Source organism: Tasmannia lanceolata, unplaced genomic scaffold (genome assembly GCF_043159265.1).
Source record: "Tasmannia lanceolata isolate RefF3 unplaced genomic scaffold, GAP_Taslan_0.1 ptg000008l, whole genome shotgun sequence".
Taxonomy (NCBI): domain Eukaryota; kingdom Viridiplantae; phylum Streptophyta; class Magnoliopsida; order Canellales; family Winteraceae; genus Tasmannia; species Tasmannia lanceolata.
In genome coordinates, this window is record NW_027518685.1 from 17,257,845 (window position 1) to 17,280,798 (window position 22,954).

Sequence of the window (22,954 nt, forward strand, 5' to 3'; positions counted from 1 at the left end):
TGAACTGACCATCGTAAAAGATTGATGGTGGATGAGGATGAGGATGAGGATGACTTCTCTTGAGACTAGGATACATAACTCATGCACTTAATTGGAAAAGGGGAACCAGAAACATTTGACCCCATTCTCATGTTATTTTTTCCCGAAACAGAAAAAATTATTCAGAAATAAAAGGAGATACAATAGGGCAGAGTTTGCCCACATATAAAGGGAGATGATATTCCACCCCTCTGCAGTATGCATTCGCCCCCCTTATAACGTGAACAGTAGGCAACTTTAATGCTTTTTGACGTCAAATCACGTTAAAAGGGAGGTGAATGTATACTGCAGGCGGGGTGAAATATCATCGCCCCATATAAATCATCAATACATGCCCCCTTTTGATGGGGCATCCTGATGCAGATATTATGATTTATTTCCGCATTATTTAGTTTCTAGTATTTTTATTTCCATGTTATTAGTTTCTAGGATTTTATTTTCCATGTTATTTTTAGGAATTCTTATTTTAGTAGGTTTCTATCTTTTAGGTTGTTTATTTGCCTATATATAGGCATCTTTAGAGCTTATTTTGTAACTTTGATTGATATTGAATAAAGATTATTCTCCCCCTAATTCTGGTTTTCTTCTTCCCTCTTCTGAGTTGTTTATTTGCCTATATATAGGCCTCTTTAGAGCTTATTTTGTAACTTTGATTGATATTGAATAAAGATTATTCTCCCTCTAATTCTGGTTTTCTTCTTCCCTCTTCTGATTTCTTCTCTTCTCTCCTTAAATTCGTCTATTTTTCTCTTCTTCTTCTACCTCTCCCTAAATTCGTCTCTTCTTCGGGTTATTTTCATCTCTTCTTCCCCTATTCATCTAATTCTATCCCCTTTCATCTATTTCTCTCCCCTTTCCTCAATTTGTCTTCACGGTGCTACATCAATTTGGTATCAAAGCCAAAGGTCCACAGATTCTTGTGTTTCGCCGAAAAATCAGCAAAGGTGTTTACCTTGCTGCTAGGTTGACTCACCCAGTCAACTAGGTTGTCTTCAACCTTTTGAAACCCTAACCGTCATTTCTTTAACCCAATCATCCTTCAAGAACCCTAACTTTCAGCCATACCCCGCCCCCACTTGCATCTATGTATTGCAGATTGAAGAAAAAAAAATTCAGTTTTGAAAACCTGTAACCTACCCCTTTTTCTTATCATCTCTTAAAACCCATCTTTACCCTCTGTTAACCCATCTCATCAACATCACCACCACAAACATGCAAACCCATAGGCTAATTCTCTGCAAACCCATCTCATATCTTTGCAAACCCATCTCAACATCACCACCACAAACCTGCAAACCCATCTCATATCTCTGCTTCCACGGGACTAATTCTGGAAATCTCAGTTTCTGGGTTGCCATATGCTAACCTTCCTACCAAAGGAAGCTATTGCATATTTCAGAAAGCGGTGTGTAGTGGATTCGATCCAAAAAAAAAAAAAAAAAGAGGTCTTCACCATTCCCCGTGGGACCCATCTTGGTAAAGGTAAGTTATAAGTGTCTTTTTTCAAGTAACTTACACAACAAGGTAATGCACTCAAGTACGATACCTAACTCTGAAAACAAATAGTTACATAGTAACTTGACCATTAAGTTACTGGTGGTCGGGTATATTAAGCTACCTCTATTTTTTTCAGGAAAGTTGCTTTATTAGATATATGACAGTCATATGGAATTTAATAAAAATAAAAACCTCAGCTATACTGTCATAGTGGAAAGTGAAGCAGCACTTGCCATTTGTTACTTGATTAGAGAAAAGAAATAGCTTTTGGTCAAAGTTACCTTTTTCAAAGGGGTTACGTTTTTGAAGAGTAGAAGTCACGTGAGTTAGAGAAATAAAGAAAGGTTAACTACCCCTCTTATTACCTTAGGCACCCCTTCCTTATTAAGAAACACCAATTAACCCCGCCTTATTTTACTTTTAGACACTCCAAAAAAAAAAAAAGACAGAAAAAAGATTGCCGATCATCTAGAGAGTGAGCTTCACTCTTCTGTGGCAGATATTGTGGCAGATCCACGTGAGGCTGATCCATTGCCCGAGTCCGAGCCAAGTGACCTGACTATTGAGCCATTACTTGAGATGGATGTTCGAGAGCATATTTTTGAGGATTGCACTATCTTTGAGCCAGTTGAGAAGATTGTCGAGATTTGTGCTGACACAGAGGAGCTTGTTACGCAGATTGATCAGGAGAATTGCCCGCTTGACATCACTATGCCAGATACGATTCTAACATATGACTTTATTGTTGATTCCATTGCGCCAGATGTGATACCAGCGGATAATGACCTTATTGAGGCTAGTCATGGATTGGTACTGCCCATAGCTGTTATGCCAATCCCACAATTCCAGGAGGTGTACGTTGCTATCTTTCCAGCCAGTTTGCTTCTTCAGCGTGGGTTGAATTATTATGATTCTACATGGGCGATTTCTTCACTCTTATTCCATCCGCATTGCAGATGCTTCTCACGATTTTCACGCGTATTATACATGACAGAGTTTGATGTGTTACTACTGCTATTGCTCGAGTTGCTCACTTACATATTTGATCCAGGTGGACTAGAACTCGAGGTCATGTTCTTTTCAAGCGGAGGAGAATGATGCAGATATTATGATTTATTTCCGCATTATTTAGTTTCTAATATTTTTATTTCCATGTTATTAGTTTCTAGGATTTTATTTTCCATGTTATTTTTGGGAATTGTTATTTTAGTAGGTTTCTATCTTTTAGGTTGTTTATTTGCCTATATATAGGCCTCTTTAGAGCTTCTTTTGTAACTTTGATTGATATTGAATAAAGATTATTCTCCCTCTAATTCTGGTTTTCTTCTTCCCTCTTCTGATTTCTTCTTCCCTCTTCTGATTTCTTCTCCTCTCCTTAAATTCGTCTATTCTTCTCTTCTTCTTCTACCCCTCCCTAAATTCGTCTCTTCTTCAGGTTATTTTCGTCTCTTCTTTCCCTATTCTTCTAATTCTATCCCCTTTCGTCTATTTCTCTCCCCTTTCCTCAATTTGTCTTCACGGTGCTGCATCACATCCACTACATCATTAACCATTTTAGGAACATGAGAAGGTAACACCATATCCTTACAACTATGAGTTCAAGTATCAGCAAAATTATCTCAGAGCACAATAGAAACTGCACGAGTAATACTAAAATGGGCAGCCCAGTGCACGAGGCTCCCGCCATTGCAGGGTCTGGGGAGGGCTAGATGTACGCAGCCTTACCCCTGCTTTGCAGAGAGGCTGTTTCCATGACTCAAACCCGTGACCACCAGTGGGGGTGTCAATTTGGGCTCGGTCCGGGGTCTGGGGAGGGCTAGATGTACGCAGTCTTTACCCCTGCTTTGCAGAGAGGCTGTTTCCGTGACTCAAACCTGTGACCACCAGTAGGGGTGTCAGTTTGGGCTCGGGCTTGGAAGCTCACTCGAGCTCGGCTCAAATCCTTAACGAGCCGAGCCCGAGCTAGGCCAGGCCAGGCTCGGCTCGTAAACCAAAAAACAAAAGGAAAATACACCAAATGGGGCTGTCCGGGAGGAAAAAGAGGGGAGCAAATATTCCATTTTCCTTTTCTTCAAGATAGTCACCCCCCCCCCCTCTTCTTAATTCTTACCCAGGCCACCCCTCTAGAGTAAAAATAATGGTAAAAAAATATTTTACTTGGGGGGCTGTCCAAGGAAGGAAGGGGGAGTGAAAACATCAATCCTTTTAACAAGATAATCACACCCATTTTTTCACCTAGACTACCCTTATGATATGAAAAGTAGACTCATATTGTTTACTAGGGGGCTGACCAGGGGAAGAAAAGGGGGGCGAATTCATCATTTCCCTTATTAAAAAAAGGATTCGATTAGGGTTTTGGGGGATCCCATTTCGTTAAAAAAAAAGGGAGAAGGGGGTCTTCTTCTTCATTAGAGCATCGGGGGGGGGGGGGGGGGGGGGGAGAATTTCAAAGAGGGAGCTCAAGCTTCTCCCACCTCCGATTCCTATCACCACGCTCTCCACCACCTCGCCATCACCAGAAAACAACAAAAAAATCAGAGAGAGGGTTTCTAACACTTGCATAGAGAGAGAACGAGAGAGGAAGAGATCAAGAGGGGAGACCTCGGATCTAGAGCCTGCACCTTTTTCTCCGGCTAGATTGCAGGAACTTCGACCAACACCACCACCATTAACGAGCTCGGTAGGCCCGCGAGGCGCTCGTGAGCTTGGCCAAGCCGAGCTCGAGCCTGGTTCGAGCCCGAGCTCAGGTATTGAGCTTAACGAGACGAGCCGAGCTGGGCCAAACTTGGCTCGGCTCATTTACACCACCTAACCACCAGGTCACAATGGAGCAACCTTACCGTTGCACAAGTAATACTACAAACGAAATTATTCCCCTCTGAAGTTTGAGGATTTCTGCAACTTCAAGGGGATTTTAATTCCCAACAAGCTTCAAAATCTTATTTGACAATTTGGAGGGATTTTGTCAGTTGAGGTGTTTCTGTCTTCCCCATTAGGAGAATGATAACTGAATGAGTTGAGGTACATAGGGATAGAGCTCGGTCAGCTCCAAATGTATTTTTTATATGCATTTACTAGATTTTGTTTCTGCTTAAGATGACAGCGTGGGGTTTTCCATAAATATTTTAGATGCCAAAGCTAGCAGATGGTCTTTGGATCTAGCATGTAAGACACGTGTACAAGTTCATAAGGTGTCAAAAACACATGTCCAACCCAAAACTAGTGTCCATGTAAAATCCCATCCCCTCACCCCCTCCCCCTCCTAAATTTCCCTCCATCCCTATCTCATGACAACTCATAGTGGGAACCCCTTTTAACCAATAACTGATATAAATAAGGGCCAGCACTGTACAAAGAAACATTGCCCATCACAAACCCTCCAAATACCCAGTGCCCTCTCCATGCCCCACCCTGAACCTAATATCTAACATGATCTCACTTTTAACAAGACAAATAGATTGCCATTCTAATGTACCTAATCTCAAGCCAGCCACTACAATCACACCCCTCGATCCCTTCCCCACATTTCCTCTTAATAAATCTATGATAACGGACGTCCTTGTCCCTCTCGAATATTTGAAGCCAAGTGGCTAAAGCTCCTTTCCCCCCTTTAATATTTGAAATCGCTTACTAAAAGAGCTTTGTTCCTTAACCTAAGATTCCCAAACTATTCTGCTAAATTTTTTGGGCAGGCGCACTTTCCCCTTTAATAGATGCTGAAGCCTCATTCCTTTTTCCCTTCCCAAAGAGCTTCTCTATTTTGTAGGCCACTGCACCCGAAATTTTGAATAGAGACATAAAGAAAACAAAAGAACCAGAGAGGGCAGCTTTGGTAATAGTTCTACTTCTCCCCAAAAAGGCAAATGCTTCTCCAAAATACAAGCATGCTTTCTTTCCTCTCTATCACTAGATTCCAAAGGGCCTATAGATCGACACGAAATCCATGGAACAACCTTCGACAAATACTCTAATTAGCAACCCAATATGCAACATAAGACTTCAAGCTCTCGTCAACATTGACCCCGACCAAGGTACTTTTTTTTTTTTTAAAGATAACAGATTTCATTCCCAGAAAAAAATGATCAGATTACAAAATGAAGGGGGCAAGCTGTCCCCACATAGAACCGCAGGTCATGCAACAGCCTGCGGCAAAGATACAGAAATTAAAAATAAAAACTGATTGTAGAATGTAGTAAATTAGAAAGACCAAAACAATGGTATCTAAGGGCGCAGCCATGAGACTACCCGACGCCTTCGTGAGGGATGTTTTGAAACACATCAACCGTAGCAGGTTTACCCCATCATTAGCTAAGCGATCAGCCTTCTCATTAGCGGATCTTCTCATATGTTGGATTTTAGGACAAATGACATGCACCAAATCCGGGATCTCAGTAGTGGTATTTTCAAGTTTCCATGGTCCCCTACACTTGTTGGAAGCCCAATCTAATGCATTCAATGAGTCACTACTTTTCTGAAGGTTAACAAGCCATATAAGAACTGATTTGATATTTTTTTTTTGAAAATTGACAATTTCATTGATGCTATGAAGATTACATTGGGGACCAGGGGTCCCTACTTGTATTACATAGAATCAATTAAGGGTGACCAGGATCATACTCCTAGGCCAGTAAAAACCAAAAAAAAATTTATCATCTGGGTCCACCATTACAGTGAGGTCCACTCTTCCATGCACTGCCACCATGTCGAATAACTATATCGCTTTCCTTTCGAAATCTTCATCTACTACTCAAGCCAAGAGCTTCAATTGATAACCCCTTCTAAAGCCTTTAGAAACCTCTCCAAAGCCCTTTATTTCTTGAGGTCCCGTTCCCCTCTTTTCATGAGGAAAAAGCAAGGCATTCATCAAAACAGACTTATCATCACCATCTAGATAGTCATTCCGTTTGTACTTTTGGGCAAGACGCCAAGGCCAAAACTTTCCACCTCCTCCACAGTATACTGGGTTTTCCATTCCTTTTTTGATAAAGGTAGAACCACTTAGGATACCCTTTAATACCAATTCCAAGGACTTGAAAACACTGCTCCTAGAATAGAGCGCTAGAGCAGTATTGAAAAGACGCGAGATGAAGGCCAGCTTTCCAACAACCAAAAAGAGATAAGGTAATATATGCATCCGCATACGCTTAAAACACTGTAACCTTCCACCATAGGATGATGCCAGACAACGGGCACCCCCCATCCCCAAAAAAGTCAAAAATTACCATCGTCCAGGGGTCAAAACTACTGAATTAGCCATCAAAGGGGCCTATCCTACCAGATTTGGAGTAGAATTTTAGGAGGTTCACCAATCTTCTATATATCTTCTTAGACCCTAATTTTGTAACTAAGATATTCTCCAATATATTCATAAAAACATTTTCTTGAGATCTTGGCCCCCTAGCCAAGGGATTTGAACCATCATAATAGCGGCCAGGGGCTCGATAGTCAAAGCTCTTCCTTGCTCTTGGGTGAAAGCCAACTGACTTGCTATTGTTAACGGGTGCACCCAGCCAGGCAACTTTCTGCCTTGGGGCAGGGTATTTTGGCTTAGATGTCTCGGGACTTGCTAACGGTATACCTGATTGATTGATTTTAGGTCCCACCACACCTTCATCGAGGCGAGCCATCGGCACTTCCTTGGGCGGCAAAACCAGTGGATTTGATTGGTTAGATTTGAAATTTGAAATCCAAACGGGATCCAGAGGCTCACCAGGAGACCACCCCTAACTCGCCGGCGGACGATACGCCGATGATCGAAAACCTGATCCTGAAAGGCCCGAGGAGGATGTAGGAAAAGGAGATCTTTCTTCCCCCGGGAGCTCAACCCCAATAGTATAGGTCTGGTCAAGAACTTTGGTTTTAAAACAGGATCTAGGGAAGTGCCAACGGAGTAATCAAACAAAAGGATGCTGTCGGCAAACTATATAATGAGAAATATGATCAACAACATCACCAACTGCAAGCCCGCCAATTAAGCCCTTGCCTTGTGCACTATCTGACTCAGAGCATCAACAAAAAATGTAAAAAGAAAAATAACTACGCAGAAAGCCATGGTGGAGGAAAGATACTTGTGTGGTTTGGGTTGCTTGGAAGAACAAGTTTAATGTGGCTTGTTGGGAAAAAACTAGTAAATAGTCTTGGGGATATTTGTTAGATCAGATTCTTAAGAATTGGAAGACCAATTTGACGGGAAGAAGTCGAAGGTTTAAATTGGCATTGTCCTACTCCACCTAAATCCATTAAGCTGAATGTCGACAGTTGCTACCTTGGCAACCCCTAGTGGGACAGGTATAGGTAGAGTCTTTAGGGACAATGATGGTTGAATGCTACACTATATCTGAGCCAATTTTTTTTGTTTTTTTTTTGAATGGTAATAAATTTCATTAAATAGACCGAGATGGTCATATAAACAAACAACAACGCAAATGATCAAGGAGGGAGGAAGTCGTATTGCTCCAACGATTCTAAATACACTCCACTTTTTCTGAGCCAATTGATCATGCTAATTTGTCGAAGGATGAGGTGAAAGCTTTGCATTTTGGCTTACACATTCACTAGTCAGATGGAGAGAACCCTAGAGGTGAAGGGAGATTCCTCCAACATGATATCTTGGCGAAGGGGGCAAAAGATTGTTTTCTCTCATATTCCGAGGAGTGCTAATGATCTTGCAGATAGGTTAGCCAAATCAGAAGCGTTTAGAGTTTAGACCTCAGCCACACTCTCGACTGCCTTTGCCCAATAACGTGCAATTGTAATCTATTTTTAATTAATATAAGTTATGATATCTTCATAAAAAATTGACAAAAGACAATTTTTAGGTTCTAAGGGAGAACATGTAATCGATTATTTTACTTAATATAAGTTATGTTATATTCATAAAAATGGTAAAAGGCAATTTTTAGGTACCACTGGAGAACATTTATATAAAGTCAATAACAAGAATTTTTTAGAACATCATTAGACGATCCATATGGTCCTGGACCCATCCCGAACAGACATCCCATGCATAAGATAAAGAACTGCTAAAATCAATGGTTTACCTTTTCTTGGCGGAACCCTAAATAAGGTTTGATGGATTAAGGGCCTAGGATCTGATCAAGGTGATCTCAACAGCATTTTGCTAGACTTATGGCTGTCATTAGGATCAACGGATCTGACTCAGTACATGAGGCGAAAGTAAGGCCCAACAATTGCCTTTTAGGAAAGAACGTAACAATCCTTTCTTTTTAGAACTTTCAACATAAAAAAGGTAGGGAGAGAGGATCTCCTTCATTGAAGTCCCATGAGCTACTGCAGAAGCCAATGGGGACTAGCTTAACACCACTCCAAACAACATGTACTTCTGTTTTTGTCACATCGCAATCACTGCAAGGATCTACAAAGGATAGAAATTTCCTAGAACTAGGGTTAGAGAAAACCTCCCCGACTCCCACCTTTCGAACAGTAGAATTATCCCCTATAAAAAAAATTTGTAGGTGCAAACAAAAGTCCGCTTTATCCAACCTTCAATTGGGGCAGCACAAACCTAAGGAGGCCTCACCAGGGGTGAGTACTCTGCACTAATCAGCATCCAATTACTAATTATATCTTGAACTTCAACACCAACGAACTATTTAGTTTTAAAAGTGTGTTCAGAACCTCAACAATCATCCATAATTGATTTTGTTAAGTTGTTCGGTAAATGCATGGGAGATCATAGGAAATGATAGCATAGCGAATGACTTCTATATGTGGGCCTATAGTAATTATACACATTTGATATAGTTAATCACATATATCAAAAAGGTACAAAGTCAGGTGAGTAAAAAAATTGGTGAAGTCTCTACCGAGCTGTGTTTGACTCATCATAAAAATTGATGCACCTCGGTAACGAGCATGAACCTAAACAATTCATTACTAGTTTTCAGGTGGAATAGAACCAAAATAACCCATTTTCAAATCAAGCTGTCAAATCTTTTAACCAACTGACAGATAGTAGCATATGCTGGTAATCCACAAATAGTAGTACGTGTGGGTACTAATCAATGCATGAAGACCATAGCCATTAATTTGCAAGGAACTGCAGAGGATTACAAGTGGGTTTGATACTAGGAAAAAAATACAGCAAACATCTATACTCAACTCAACTCAACTAAGCAAACATCTATAAACAAACACTAAACTTTCCACTCAACCCTTAATCATGGTGTGATGGAAATGAAGTATTTCTAGCAGGAAATGAAAAAAACACAAACATTTCAAATAAAATACTTTCTTATCATTTTACAAGCAGGCATTCCTCTTTATGATCACTAGAATGCCTCTGAGAGTGCAAAAATAACATGTACCTGACCAAATGGATTAAAAAGCTGCCTCAGATCTTTCTCTGTTGCCTCAAAAGCAACATTTCTCACAATTACTTTTGTTGTACTCTTATCCTTCTGAACTTTTTTCAGAACCTCGTCATCCTTTTTGGCATGACAAAGTTGTAGAATAAGAGCATGTCCTTCCAAAACAGTTCCCTGCAAAAATAATATTAAGTCTCATTTGTTGACTCGATTAAAGGAAGACAGATATTCACCAGAATTAGTTTCTATCCAAGAAGTATTTACCTGTAAATCCCGGCAGACATTTGTAGCTGTCTCCAGAGAATCAAACTCAATGAATCCAAAGCCCATGGATACATTCTTACCATTTTTTAGGTGCTTCTTTATCTACACAGGGTTAAAACTATAACATGAGAAGATAATATCAACAGAAAATATATTGCAAATAAAATGCACCACGATGACTGAACCTTACCTTGACACTATGGATTACTCCCTTCTTCAAATTTTCACTAAAATGCTTTCTCAAAGACTCATCAGTTGTCTTGAAATTCAGGTTCTTGACAAACACTGATCGTGACTGCAATGAGAAGAGAAAAATACAATAAGTAACCAAACACCAAATAAGTTAAAATGGCAGCATCAGAATAAAAGTACAGTTACTGAATTATCTATGCTTTTACAGGAGCATTCAATATTGAGACCGTGAATAAAACACAGACAGATTCCAATAACTAAAATTTATCATATTTGTAATTATTCCTTTGTTAATTTTATTGAAATCATGGTGGTTGTTTTATGAGCAAAGGGCCCTAGAACATAAGTTGTTGTATCAAATGTAGAATGTTCATTTAAAAAGACGAACAATAGCATTCCAAATAAGAGGACTGGAACAATTTAAAAAATCCTCATTAAGATAAATTTTAGACTGATCCTGTATCTAAGAATAACTGTATACATACTAGTAACGATAAGGAATTTCTTCACCTGAACAAAAAATTTATCCAATCCAGGAAACTTGTCTAACTCATGACATCAGCATGGCACTTGGCCAGCCACATCTATGTTGATTAGGGGTGTAAACGAGCCGAGCCGAGCCGAGCTTGGACAGGCTCGGCTCGGCTCGGCTCGTTAAGCTCAAAAGCTCGGCTCGGGCTCGAACCACGCTCGGGCTCGGGCTCGAACCACGCTCGGGCTCGGGCTCGAACCACGCTCGGGCTCGGCTCAGCTTGTTCAGGCTCGGCCAGGCTCGCGAGCCTTACCGAGCTCGGGTTATATTAAGTTCACACCCCTCTTCTTCCCTGGACAGCCCTATCTAGTGTAATTTGACTACTTTTTTTACACTATGAGGGGTGGTCCAAGTAACAAATGGGGTTCAAAAAATGAGGTGACATATTTTGCCTCCCCCTTTCACTCCCTGGACAACCCTTTTAGTGTATATATTAATATATAATATATATCTTTAAATATATTAAATTCTTAACGAGCCTTAACGAGCCGAGCCGAGCCTAGCCTAAATCGGGCTCGGCTCGTTAAGCTTAACGAGCCTGGCGAGCCGGCTCGGCTCGGCTCGTTAAGGATTCGAGCCAAGCTCGAGCCGAGCCCGAGCCAAAATTGACACCCTTAATGTTGATGATAAAAGACAGAACAATATGATAAATTTTAAAGACAGAACAATATGATAAATTTTATAAGTGAAAGGTAAAGGATAAGTACAGGACAATGAAAAAAGGGACCAAAATTTAGATATATTTATTCCATCTCAGATATAGGGGTGCAACTCAGGTCATTTCGGGGAATTCGGGTTGAGCTTTTACCTTAAAATCGGGTAGGGTTCGGGTTGATTCCAGTTCACTTTTTAGCAAAAGCTCAACCCAACCTGACCCAAGTTGCACCCCTATTCAGATGGTTATTGTACTGTTTAAAAACTCAAATCACTATCCCAAACTAACACTTCTGCTCAGAAATGTGTAGGCTCAAGTTAATCAGAACTGGTTTCGGAGACTAAAACCTAAGTTGAAAACTTAAAGTGACTTTGCAAGTCAGAAGTGACTCGAAAGGCTAAGAAGCATGGAGGAAGTTGCAAACACTTCATAAGCCCTAGTTTCAAAACAAGAAACTCATAGCAGAAAAATAAACTGATAAATTAAAAAAAGGAAGGAAATTAATACAAATGTCAAACCTCAACCCTATCAGGATCAATATCCACTTCGGAGATTCCCTGCACATGTTGCTCTAGTAACACTCTGGTGACATCTTGTTGACTGACAATGACATTATTCTTTCCATCAGTCTCTGTGGTTGAACTCGAACAGAGAATATTGTCGGTAGCCCATTCTAAATACAACGGAGCATCTCTACAGCAGATAAAATAAAGTAAATATCATGGCTTTATAAAGTGCAAGGTTTGATAGACAAATAAGTCATGAGTTAAAGCCTGTTAATATCAAGAATGATGAAGTCAAAATCCATTCATTTCATGCATGTCCCTGCCAACAATGAATATGATAGGGAAAAAAAAATTAACTTCGTAATATTAAAACACATACAACTGAGAGCCATACAAAAGAAAGGAAAAGGAAAGAGAAAAAGAAGAAACATCAAAATGCATATAGCAAATAAACTAATAACTCACTGAACTTTTGAGTTGTGAACCTTAAAGTAAAAGGTACAGAAAATAAGCAGCAAAAAAAATTCGCCTAACATGATACCATCACAGTGGTTCTGAGACTCGGCCTATGTTCAATAGGTACAGGTAGAACAGTCGAAATCCAAAATGAACAGGAGTAACGAACTCAGAGAACTCTGATATTCAGGATTCATGAGCTTGGCAGTATTGTATATCAATTTTAGAATTTTAATTCTTTTACACAACCTAATATTTCTGGGAAAAACTAAGTTAGACAATTTTAAGAACTAATTAATCTTCAAAAACCTTTAATATATGTGAAGAATCACCAAGAACAAATAAACTAGAAAATTCCATGGCCAAGCTAGAGGAATTATGAATGTAAACTGCATTCCAAATTTGTAAGATATAATAGTCTTGAACAGCATTTTGTAAGCTCCATTTTATCAAGTGAAATTTTTATTTCATTTGAACAAAACTTGTGGGTGAAATAAGTCCTAGCATATCATATTTCGTAGTTGGTGACAGAACATATAGGCCAATTTAATGTTTGAACTTTCTATTTTGCTAGGAAGAGAATGATTGCCATCCAACTTATATACCTAGATTACAGCTTGAAGTTGAACAAACTAAACCAACTATGAAGTTAAATAAGCTAAGTAAGAATCCAATTGGCCTAGTTGATCCACAATCTCATCTGAACAAGACATCAACCCATATAGGGGTTTCATTTGAGTAGTAAATGGTTAAATATCGATTGATATTTCCATGTATATGTTGTCCGCTACATATTCAGTTCATCATGTGTGTTAGTTGAGAGAGGTCATTTTGTACATGGACCAATCAAATCATCCATTCAGAAACCAGCATTAACTAAAATTCAGGGCCTGATGACGAAGCAAGAACATAAGCTCTTGATGATTAAAGATAACATGTAACATTAGGTAATTTGGATGATTGGTAAGAAAGTTTATGATATAGGCCCTCCAATTTTATTTGGAAAGAAATGCCTTACAATCAGACTCCACTGTAGTACAGCTGCAACACTGCACAGCTGTATGCCAGTTGTAAAGAATGGATAGTACTCTCATAAGAGTAACCTCAAAACAGAGCATAATTATAGGACTGAAACTATATTCACCAGAATTCTTGCACTGCTAATACCAAAAGCACAATAATGTCACTATAATTTTACACCTTCCAACTTTTACAAACTTCTGCTGTTATTATGGCAGTAAGTGCAATCATATCAATTTTAGCATCGGAAAGGTCCACAACTCCACTTTTTTTTTGCAATGGCAGCAAATTTCATTAAAAGGACCGAGATGGTCAATTACAACGAAAGAATAAGGCGAAATATCAATAAAAAAAAGGAAGAAAATCAAGGCGGCAACAAGAAATTAAAAAATTTCCTACAAGTCTACCATCTTCTTCAACTCAATCCAAGTCTATTTTGGAGCAAAGGGAAGGCATACATTCAACTTACCACTACAAGAAGTCAAGAACTATTTCCAAAGGCTTATTTCAAGTGAGTGAAGGCTAATTTTTTCTTCTTCTCTTCAACTCAAGTTCAACCTCAAGGTTCTCTTTATTTCTTTCCATTTCCTTTCTTTTATTTCTTACTTCATGTGTCCCCTTCTACTTCATTTTTTTGTAATTTGTTTCAATTTTCTTTCTTCTAATTCATTTTTCCCCTTTTTCTACTTCATTTCAGAATGAGTGGGTCGGGCTCGGGACCTTCTGTAGGAGCATCCTCTATTGGTTCGGCACCCGCTAGATCGGATGACCCAGCATGGGCTTACGGTACATTGGTTCCGGGTCAAAGAAATAAAATAACTTGCATATTCTGTGGCAAAGTCATATCGGGTGGAGGTATAACCCGCTTGAAAGAACATTTAGCGGTTGTTCCTGGTGAAGTAGCATCATGCAAAAAAGTGACTGAAGATGTAAAATACCGAATGAAGCAACTTTTAGATGCAAAGAGAAAAGAAGGGGCTAGGATGAGCCTATCCAGAGCAGAGGTTGGAGGTTTTTATGGCACACGAAACGAAGAAGAAGAGCAGGATGAAGAAGACATTGGCACACAATTGCCTCAAGTCCCTCAACGAAGAGGTAAGGAAGTTCTTGTAGAACCGAGTAGTACAAAAAGGAAGAAGAAGGGAATCACAGGAGGGATCAGGAATTTCTTTGCACCACGAACAACCCCTGCAGCCCAGCCAAGCATTAAAAGTGCTTTGGCTACTAAAGAAACAATGGATAGAGCAGACATGGCGGTTGGCATGCTTTGCTACGATGCCAATCTCCCTTTCAACGTTGCCAATTCACCTTTCTGGCAACCTATGTTTGATGCTGTGAATGACGTGGGTTCGGGTTATAAGGCACCTACATATGATGCTTTAAGGGGTCCTATTTTGAAGAATACAGTGGATGAGGTAAACAACTACTTGGAGGAGATTAAGATGTCATGGAGATACACTGGCTGTAGCATTATGGCAGATGGATGGACAGACACCAAACAACGTTCCCTAATCAACTTTTTGGTGTACTGCCCTAAAGGAATCATATTCCTCAAATCCATTGATGCATCTGGCATAGTGAAGAATGCCGATGAATTATACAATATCGTTGCAAAGATTGTCGGAGAGGTGAATCCGGAATATGTGGTGCAATTTGTAACTGACAGTGAGCCAAGTTACAAAGCTGCTGGGAAAAGACTAGAAGCCGCGTTTGGTACATTCTTCTGGACTCCGTGCGCAGCTCATTGCTTAGATCTCATCTCGGAGCATCTGTGCAAACCGACTGTATTTCCTCACATAGCAACCACAATTGAGAGAGCTCGGACGATTACAAAGTTCATCTACAACCACGGAAGCCTCTTGAATTTGATGAGGAAGAAGTTCACAGGTGGGAAGGAGTTGTGCCGCCCTGCTGCAGCCAGATTTGCTACAAATTTCATTAGCATACAAAGTCTGGTGTTGAATCGGAAAACACTTCAGCAGATGTTTGTGTCTGATGAGTATAGTACTAGTAGGTTTGTCCAACACCCACTGAGTGAAGGGGTAGTTAGTACTGTGTTGGATAAATTTTTTTGGGACCAATGCAAGTACATTCTAAACATCAGCGAGCCTTTAGTGAGAGTGTTGCGTTTGGTAGATCGGCAGGACAAACCGGCGATGGGTTACCTATATGAGGCCATGGATAAGGCCAAAGAGAACATTAAGGAGAGGTTGAAGAGAAAATCATATTACAATCCCATCTGGAGGATCATCGACCAAAGATGGGATAGGCAACTCCACAGTCCCTTCCATGCAGCAGGATATTTTCTTAACCCTGCTCTCTTTTTCACTCCTACCTTCTCTAGGCACAGTGAAGTAACCAGAGGCTTGTTGGCATGCATCACTCGACTGGTACCTGATGAAGGTACACAAGACCTCATCACCAATCAGATTGAGGATTATCGAGAGGCTAAGGGTATGTTTGGAATGAAGCTTGCAATCCGCAACCGAACAAAGTTGGGACCAGGTATATTTGAGTTGTTTGTTTAATTAAGTATAATTCATTTTAACTTTCAGTTTCTCAACAAATAATGATTTACTATTTGTTACTTTACAGTTGCATGGTGGAATCAATTTGGAGGTGACGTGGAAGAATTACAGATCTTTGCGATCAGAATCCTCAGTCATACCTGCAGTGCGACTGGGTGTGAAAGGAATTGGAGCACCTTCGAACACATTCACTCTGCAAAGAGAAATAGGTTGGAGCACCAGAGATTAGATGACTTGGTGTTTGTCCATTACAATCTTAAGTTTCGAGAAAGGTATACAACGTAATATAATGTTTTCAACTCTCACCTCATCACTTTAAGCTTTTAAGTTTAACCTTTGACATTAAACTTAATGTATTCCTTTTCAGGGACTTGTTGAGGAAATCATCTACCACTAGTGACCCCTTTGAGCATAGACCATCTGGATGTCATAATGGATTGGGTTGCAGAAGAAGAAGATGTCATATTCACGCCGGAAGACATTGTGTGGGAAAATCTTGAAGCACCTACTGCTGTGGTTGGGGCCGGGGACGACGACGACGACTTTCTCATGCCTCTTGAAGAAGATGTCCCTACTGGTGGTCCAGGTGGTGATGACGGCAGCGACGACGACGACGAAGAAGACATTGAGTATGATCATCCGGGTTATGACGACTGAGAGTTGTTGCTACTAGCTATTGTCTATGTTTCACTTTCATGTATCTATTTTTTTTTATGTTTTTCTATGCATCAGACTATCAGTTGGACTTGTGCAAGACTTTATGTGTTTAAGTGATGAATATGCCTTTTGGGACACATATTTTGGACTATTTATTAGTTTTTCATCTTTTTCTATTGATTTTATATTTTTTTGGATTTTTCTCATATTTTTTAATATATTTTTTGTGTGAACGAAAAGTTTCGACCGAAATGCACCGAAATGACCGAAATTCCATTTCGGTGGCCAAAACGAAATGGCGACCGAAACGAAATTTACAACTACGGTTGGGGCAAGTTGTCCCCGCCACTATACAAAAGCAGATAAATCCAAGTACACCATAGACAGCAATTATAAATGTAACACCAGTACAATTTTCAACCAGATGTATCAACTAGAATTGTGGTAACTATGGTCTCTTCCTTTAGCACCCTCGCTTTGGCAAGAACATCCGCCTCCTCATTAGCCGTTCTTCTCCGATGCTCAATTCTTGGTTGCAAGACCTTTATAAGATCAAGCACTTCAGCTATTATATTCTGAAGGTGCCAAGGTCCCGGCGAACTACCCGAAGCCCATTCAACAGCATTCGTTGAATCCCCCTCCACAATCAGGGACCTCAAGTTTTTCTCATAAGCCCACCGTAGTCCGAATAGTAGAGCCTTGATTTCTGCCTCATTTGCATCGCACTGGCCCGTTGGGCCTGAAAAGGACATAATAATCGTTTTGTTGTTATCTCTAATTAGGCCTCCGATCCCTCCCCTACCAAGATTACCCATGGAGCTTCCGTCAAAATTCAGTTTGAGCCATCCTACCGGCGGAGCCATCCATTTCGGTTTTGGTTTGGTTCGGATTGTCCTTTCCCAAATTATTGCCCACCAATTCCGTATTAAGTCCCCCACACCATATGGTAGCTTTCTTTTATTCCTTGCCCATGAGATCAGTTCCACCTTGATATCCATAGCAATTCTTCCCACCGACCTCTCTTGGTCCTCAAAAATTCGCCTATTCCGCTCCTTCTCCATATGTTCCACATGATAGCATAGGGAAAGGTGAGCCAGAGAAGTTGTCCAATCTCTCCAAAAGGTCCTCCCGTCCAGTGAATAAGAAGCGAAGAAACAGATTTTGGGCACACCCAACACATCCCAAAAGCTCCAATAGAACGACCCCAGATTTGATAAGCGAAAGGACAGTGCAGCATTAGGTGGTCCAAGGTCTCCTCATGTTGACGACAAAGAACACAAATACTAGCAAGACTGAAATGTCTCTTTTTCAAGCGATAGCAGGTATTGATTTTTCTGTGAACCAGCGTCCACCCAAAAGCAACCACCCTTGGTGGGGCCACTAAGTTCCAGATGCGTCTCTTATCGAATTGTTGCACTGCTAATACCAAAATCACAATAATGCCACCATAATCTAACACCTTCCAACTTTTACAAACTTCTGCTGTTATTATGGCAGTAAGTGCGATCATATCAATTTTAGCATCGAAAAGGTCCACATTTTTTTTTGGAATGGCAGCAAATTTCATTAAAAAGGACCGAGATGGTCAATTACAACGAAAGAATAAGGCGAAATATCAATAAAAAGATTTTTAAAAAAAGGAAGAAAATCAAGGCGGCAACAAGAAATCAAAAAGCTGCAAATCATCCCTTTCTACCCCTTCCCTAGCAAGCGTGTTGGCCACGCTATTAGCGGAACAACGCACATGCTTATAAACAATAGATGAGGACCCCACTCAATCTTGTATCTCATCAAAGAATCTAGCAGAAAAGGATGAAGTCCTTTGAGCCACCGAATCACATTCAAGGAATCTCCTTCAATCACCACTTTGTCTAGGCTATTTTTATCAAGCAACTTGAAGCCCTGATACACCGCCCTAACCTCAGCTTCATTAGCATCCGCTACACCAATGGGACCCGCGAAAGCCCATATCACCTCCCCACTATCATCTCTAAGCACTCCCCCCACTTCAGCGGGACCATGGTTCCCCAAACTAGACTCATTAAAATTGAATTTCAAAAATCCCGGAATCGGAGGCTCCCACTCTTGCACAACCTTCGGTTGCACCTCCTTACTTGACACGTCTCTTGCCACCCAAACATAAATCATAGGACACAAATCTAAAGATAGGAAGGGTTTTTACTCAAGAAATCACTGGAGCAACAACTTTGCAATATAGGAAATGAGAACCCTTAGAGGATCCTTTGAATACTCTAGCATTACGCTCTTTCCACAACACCGATATGGTGGCTAAAAAAGATACATCCATAGAATATTCCCTTTTTTCTTCCAACGAACCATAGTCCAGTTGAGAAAGAGATCCTCAAGTGTGGCGGGAAACACCTAAGCAATGCCAAATCTAGCCAGGATTTTGCTCCAAACCTCTCTCGCAACTTTATAGTGAAAGGTCCACATTGTAACCAAACAATCATATTGATTTCTTTTCTATGGTTGCTTGCACATTTCAGATCTTACAGAAGAGAAGGAGATGGTAATTTCCAGGAGCACTATTGAGGCACAGCATTTGACAAGTTCTATGAGTTTATTCAAGCACGTACCATATTAGCTATATGGATATTTCCACCAGTTGCATGTGAAAAAAAGGAAAAATATGCAAATCCCTTAACTTTGACCTAGTTGCAAATTTCAAATTGCAAATTGCAAATTGCAAATTCTTTGTAGAAGTCAAGTTTGGGGATCACAAGAGAAAAAAATCTTCATTCTTCCCATTTCCATCTTACTTATTCTCCCTCTCATATCTAAAATCCAAAAACGGAAAAGAAAATTCCATAAACAGCTCTTTTCAAAAACAATTTTTCTTCTTTGCTGAAAATCAGATCCGAACTGCCAATCGTGTCTGTAAATGGACCACTCATCTTATTGCCACCAGCACATGTCAATAGGAAGATTACAAGATAGTTATCTCACGAGCATTCAGTCACATGGGTCTATGAGCTGTTTGTAATTGTGCCGTTCTTAATGGCATGGCCATATGAGCTCAGACCTCAGATTTGACATTTCCATCCCTCCTCACGATGATTATTAACACAAATCCTTAATCCACTTCTAGGCAAACAACGGGACATTCATGGCACAAAATTTGAGTTTTCATAGGTGAGATGGTGGGCATTTTAGGCTTTGATGCAAGACCAATAGGGAAGAAAAGTAGTTCTTGTAAGGAATGATGTGATGATTGGGAGTGAAGTGGATGGCAAAGAGGTTTTTTTTCTTTTGAATGGCAGTCCGAAGAGAATTTTTACTAGGAGGAAACAGAGATAAAGCAATTTCAGGATTTTGGGGGTGTCAAATATCAAAAATAAGACTGCCTAAGAATTTCGTGGATGGTCCAAGAAGTATTGGATTTGTTTGAAATTAAGAGGATTGATAGTACTCAGCTCATCGGGTTTGGAAGATCAATCAAAAATCCAATATAATGGAATCGGTTCCAAATCTCAATCAATCAAATATCCAATATAATGGAATCGGTCCCAAATCTAAACTGATGCAAACTCGAAGGAGAATAAAAATCCAAGCAATTTGACTAGATGAAAATCCAATAATATTCAGTCAATCAAGTAATTCAAATGTAATTTACAAATATAATCAGATCTAACCGTTGAATTCAAAGATAATGTCAAGCACTTGAGTCAAAGAAAAAAAAACACCTAGATTCATCTGTTGGGTTTAGGATCAAGTCAATCTATACATTCGATAGTTGAGGAAATTGATCAAATCCGTTTGTAGGATTCAAGATCAGATTCAATCACTCGAAACTTAGCACCTTCTAAGCCAAAAACAATATTCGTGGGAACTTTCGAATCTAAAAAACAAGAATAGAGATGATTTAAGTTTCCAGCAAGTAGAAAAAAGATGAATGCCTTTGGAAAGAATAATGGAAGAAGTATAAATACCAAAGGCATCAGATTGATGGTCTACCTAGGAGCATCTGAGCATCTCACCTCTGGAGTTGATCAAGGCATTACACCAAGATTGATGGAGAATAACACATCCATGGTTTGCGCAAGCAAAGCTTCAAAGTTATACTCATCATCACAACATGTCATAGCTTTAAGGCTTTACATCATAAATATAGACTTCTCTCCACTTCCAGACCTTTCCTACAACCTAAGACTTGTGGGCCTTCCAGGTAAAACCCTAAACTCATGAGAACTCCCACTTCAAAACCCGCAAAAATAAGCAGCCCCATCTAACTCTAAAACTTAACTCTCTCTCCCCAAGTTGGGGATTTAATGAGACCTATCTTATTTCAAAAACTCACTTAGGTGGCTGAAGAAGGAAAATATTGAAATACCCCTCGGACTTAAAAGTGGTACAAATGACTCAATTAAAGCCCTATGACTAAGAAAAGACAATTTAGCACTAATGGTAGGCCCCGTCATCAAGTTTAACCTCTTTTTTTATTTGTGAAGGATGTTATGGTAACCTTAGAAGCAGGAACCTTCTCTCGGGGCGCCGCTCCCACCTCGGAACCTCGATGCGGCGCTCCTTAGGAAGGGAGCTTCCAGGGAGCGCGACCCAGAGAGACAGGAACCGCTCTAATGACGCTCCCATCCTGCTTCTATTACTCTATAGGTCCCACCATCACCAACTTCCTTACATGAAACTCCTCCAACTCTTCACAGTACTTCATTGGAGCAGGCACAAAGGCTTGTCCATCTTCAGAAGGCACAAATGAAGATGGTTAGAAATTAGCTTTTAGATGTACTTAAATTTTGAAAGATACATATGAATATGGTTAGAAACTATTATTTTTTTATGTACTTGAATTTTGAAAGATATATAAAGAAAAAATTACATACACACTCCCATGGCGCTCCCAAACTAAGACTCTTCTAGACCCCACGCTTCCCCGCCCCCGCTCCCGCCTCCGCCTCTGCCCCCGCCCCCGCACCTGCTTCGTGCTTCTAAGATGGTAACCATCATGCCTTTGGGAGGATGTTCAGTTAAGGTTGGGGTTGATCGCTGAAGATGAGGGAGGCAGTAGCGATGCATACAAAGGTCAAGAAGAAGCGGTGACATAGACAGCTGGAGGGAAGTTAGTGAACACTACATCACAGGTAATGTGAAATGTTGAAAGAGAAGATGTTGAGAAACGGTACATAAATGATTTTTTTTTTTAATGATAAGGTACACAGATGAATATACTGCGTAAATGAAGTAAAAATATTATTTAACGACTTGTGGGACTGTTAAGGTTAAAAATAAGGATGAGTCGAGAAACTAAAGCTTAACTTGCATTGGTTTGCAATCAAATGGTTAACGAGTTTTTCATCTAAGAAATTTGACCTTAGAAAATTTCCTTGTGTATGTGTGTAACAGCATTCAGGGCCCACATTTATAAACCACTAATTCCAATCATGTGTCAAAGTTGTTATTCTTGTTTCAATCAACCCCAACAAATGAACACAACAAAGCACATGCTTGACAAAGTCCTGATATTGTTGTTGCCTAAGAAAATCTGCAATAAGTTTATTTCCAAAGTAACATCTACATATGAAGGATCAGAGTGAATATGGGCTACTTTATTCCAATATTCACTCTGGAGCCAAAGATGTAGCATAGAACAAGAGAGTTATATTCCTTGTACACCTTAAGCTAGATGTAAGAAAATTAATATCTTCTGATTCCCACTAATGATCATTGTGAAATAGTGGTATTGGTTTGCCACTCTCTTGACAATATTTTTTTAGTTGAAGAGAGGAGAAGAATTAACTTACTTGTAACGCTTATATGCTAAGGCCTTGAAAGCTTTACGAGCCTCAGCTGCTTCAAGGAAAATAACCTGAATATCATGTGAAGAGCATCACTAAAATGGCCTACATAAATTCTTTTTTTTCCTATTTGTTAACAGTTTACTGAGTTTTCTAAAGTTCATTGAAAAGACAAGAATAAAAGTTGAAATTGATCCTGGCAAAAAGGAAAGTAGACACCAACTAAACAACTAAAACTTGGGTTTAAAACCATTCGGGAAAATGCTCAACCCCTATCCAACATCATTAGCCACCATATAGCATACCTTTCTTAAAAATTCTATTACTCATTCAGGATGATCCTTTAAATTTGTAGTAATAACAAGGGAAAAGGTATACAACATAAAAATCATGAAAATGGGTTCACCTTAAATAGAAGGGGGACAATGCTCACCACCTAAATGAAAAGGACAAAATTACTAGCCAACATGAGATAGAGCTCATAAGGGACATGAATTTTGCAGTAATAGA

At 39.8% G+C, this 22,954-nt stretch overlaps 1 protein-coding gene across 1 annotated transcript in view; it reads right to left on the reverse strand.

Annotated features, from left to right (window-relative positions):
* LOC143884619 (nucleotide/nucleic acid binding protein) overlaps window positions 1-22,954 on the reverse strand; it is a 34,347-nt gene that overhangs the window by 1,715 nt on the left and 9,678 nt on the right. The window contains exons 9-13 of the mRNA XM_077388274.1: window positions 22,451-22,515; window positions 12,025-12,199; window positions 10,318-10,422; window positions 10,128-10,229; window positions 9,864-10,037 (exon numbers count right to left, since the gene is read on the reverse strand). Of these exons, the coding sequence (XP_077244389.1) occupies window positions 9,864-10,037; window positions 10,128-10,229; window positions 10,318-10,422; window positions 12,025-12,199; window positions 22,451-22,515 (621 nt within the window). The remainder of the gene's footprint in view (window positions 1-9,863; window positions 10,038-10,127; window positions 10,230-10,317; window positions 10,423-12,024; window positions 12,200-22,450; window positions 22,516-22,954) is intronic.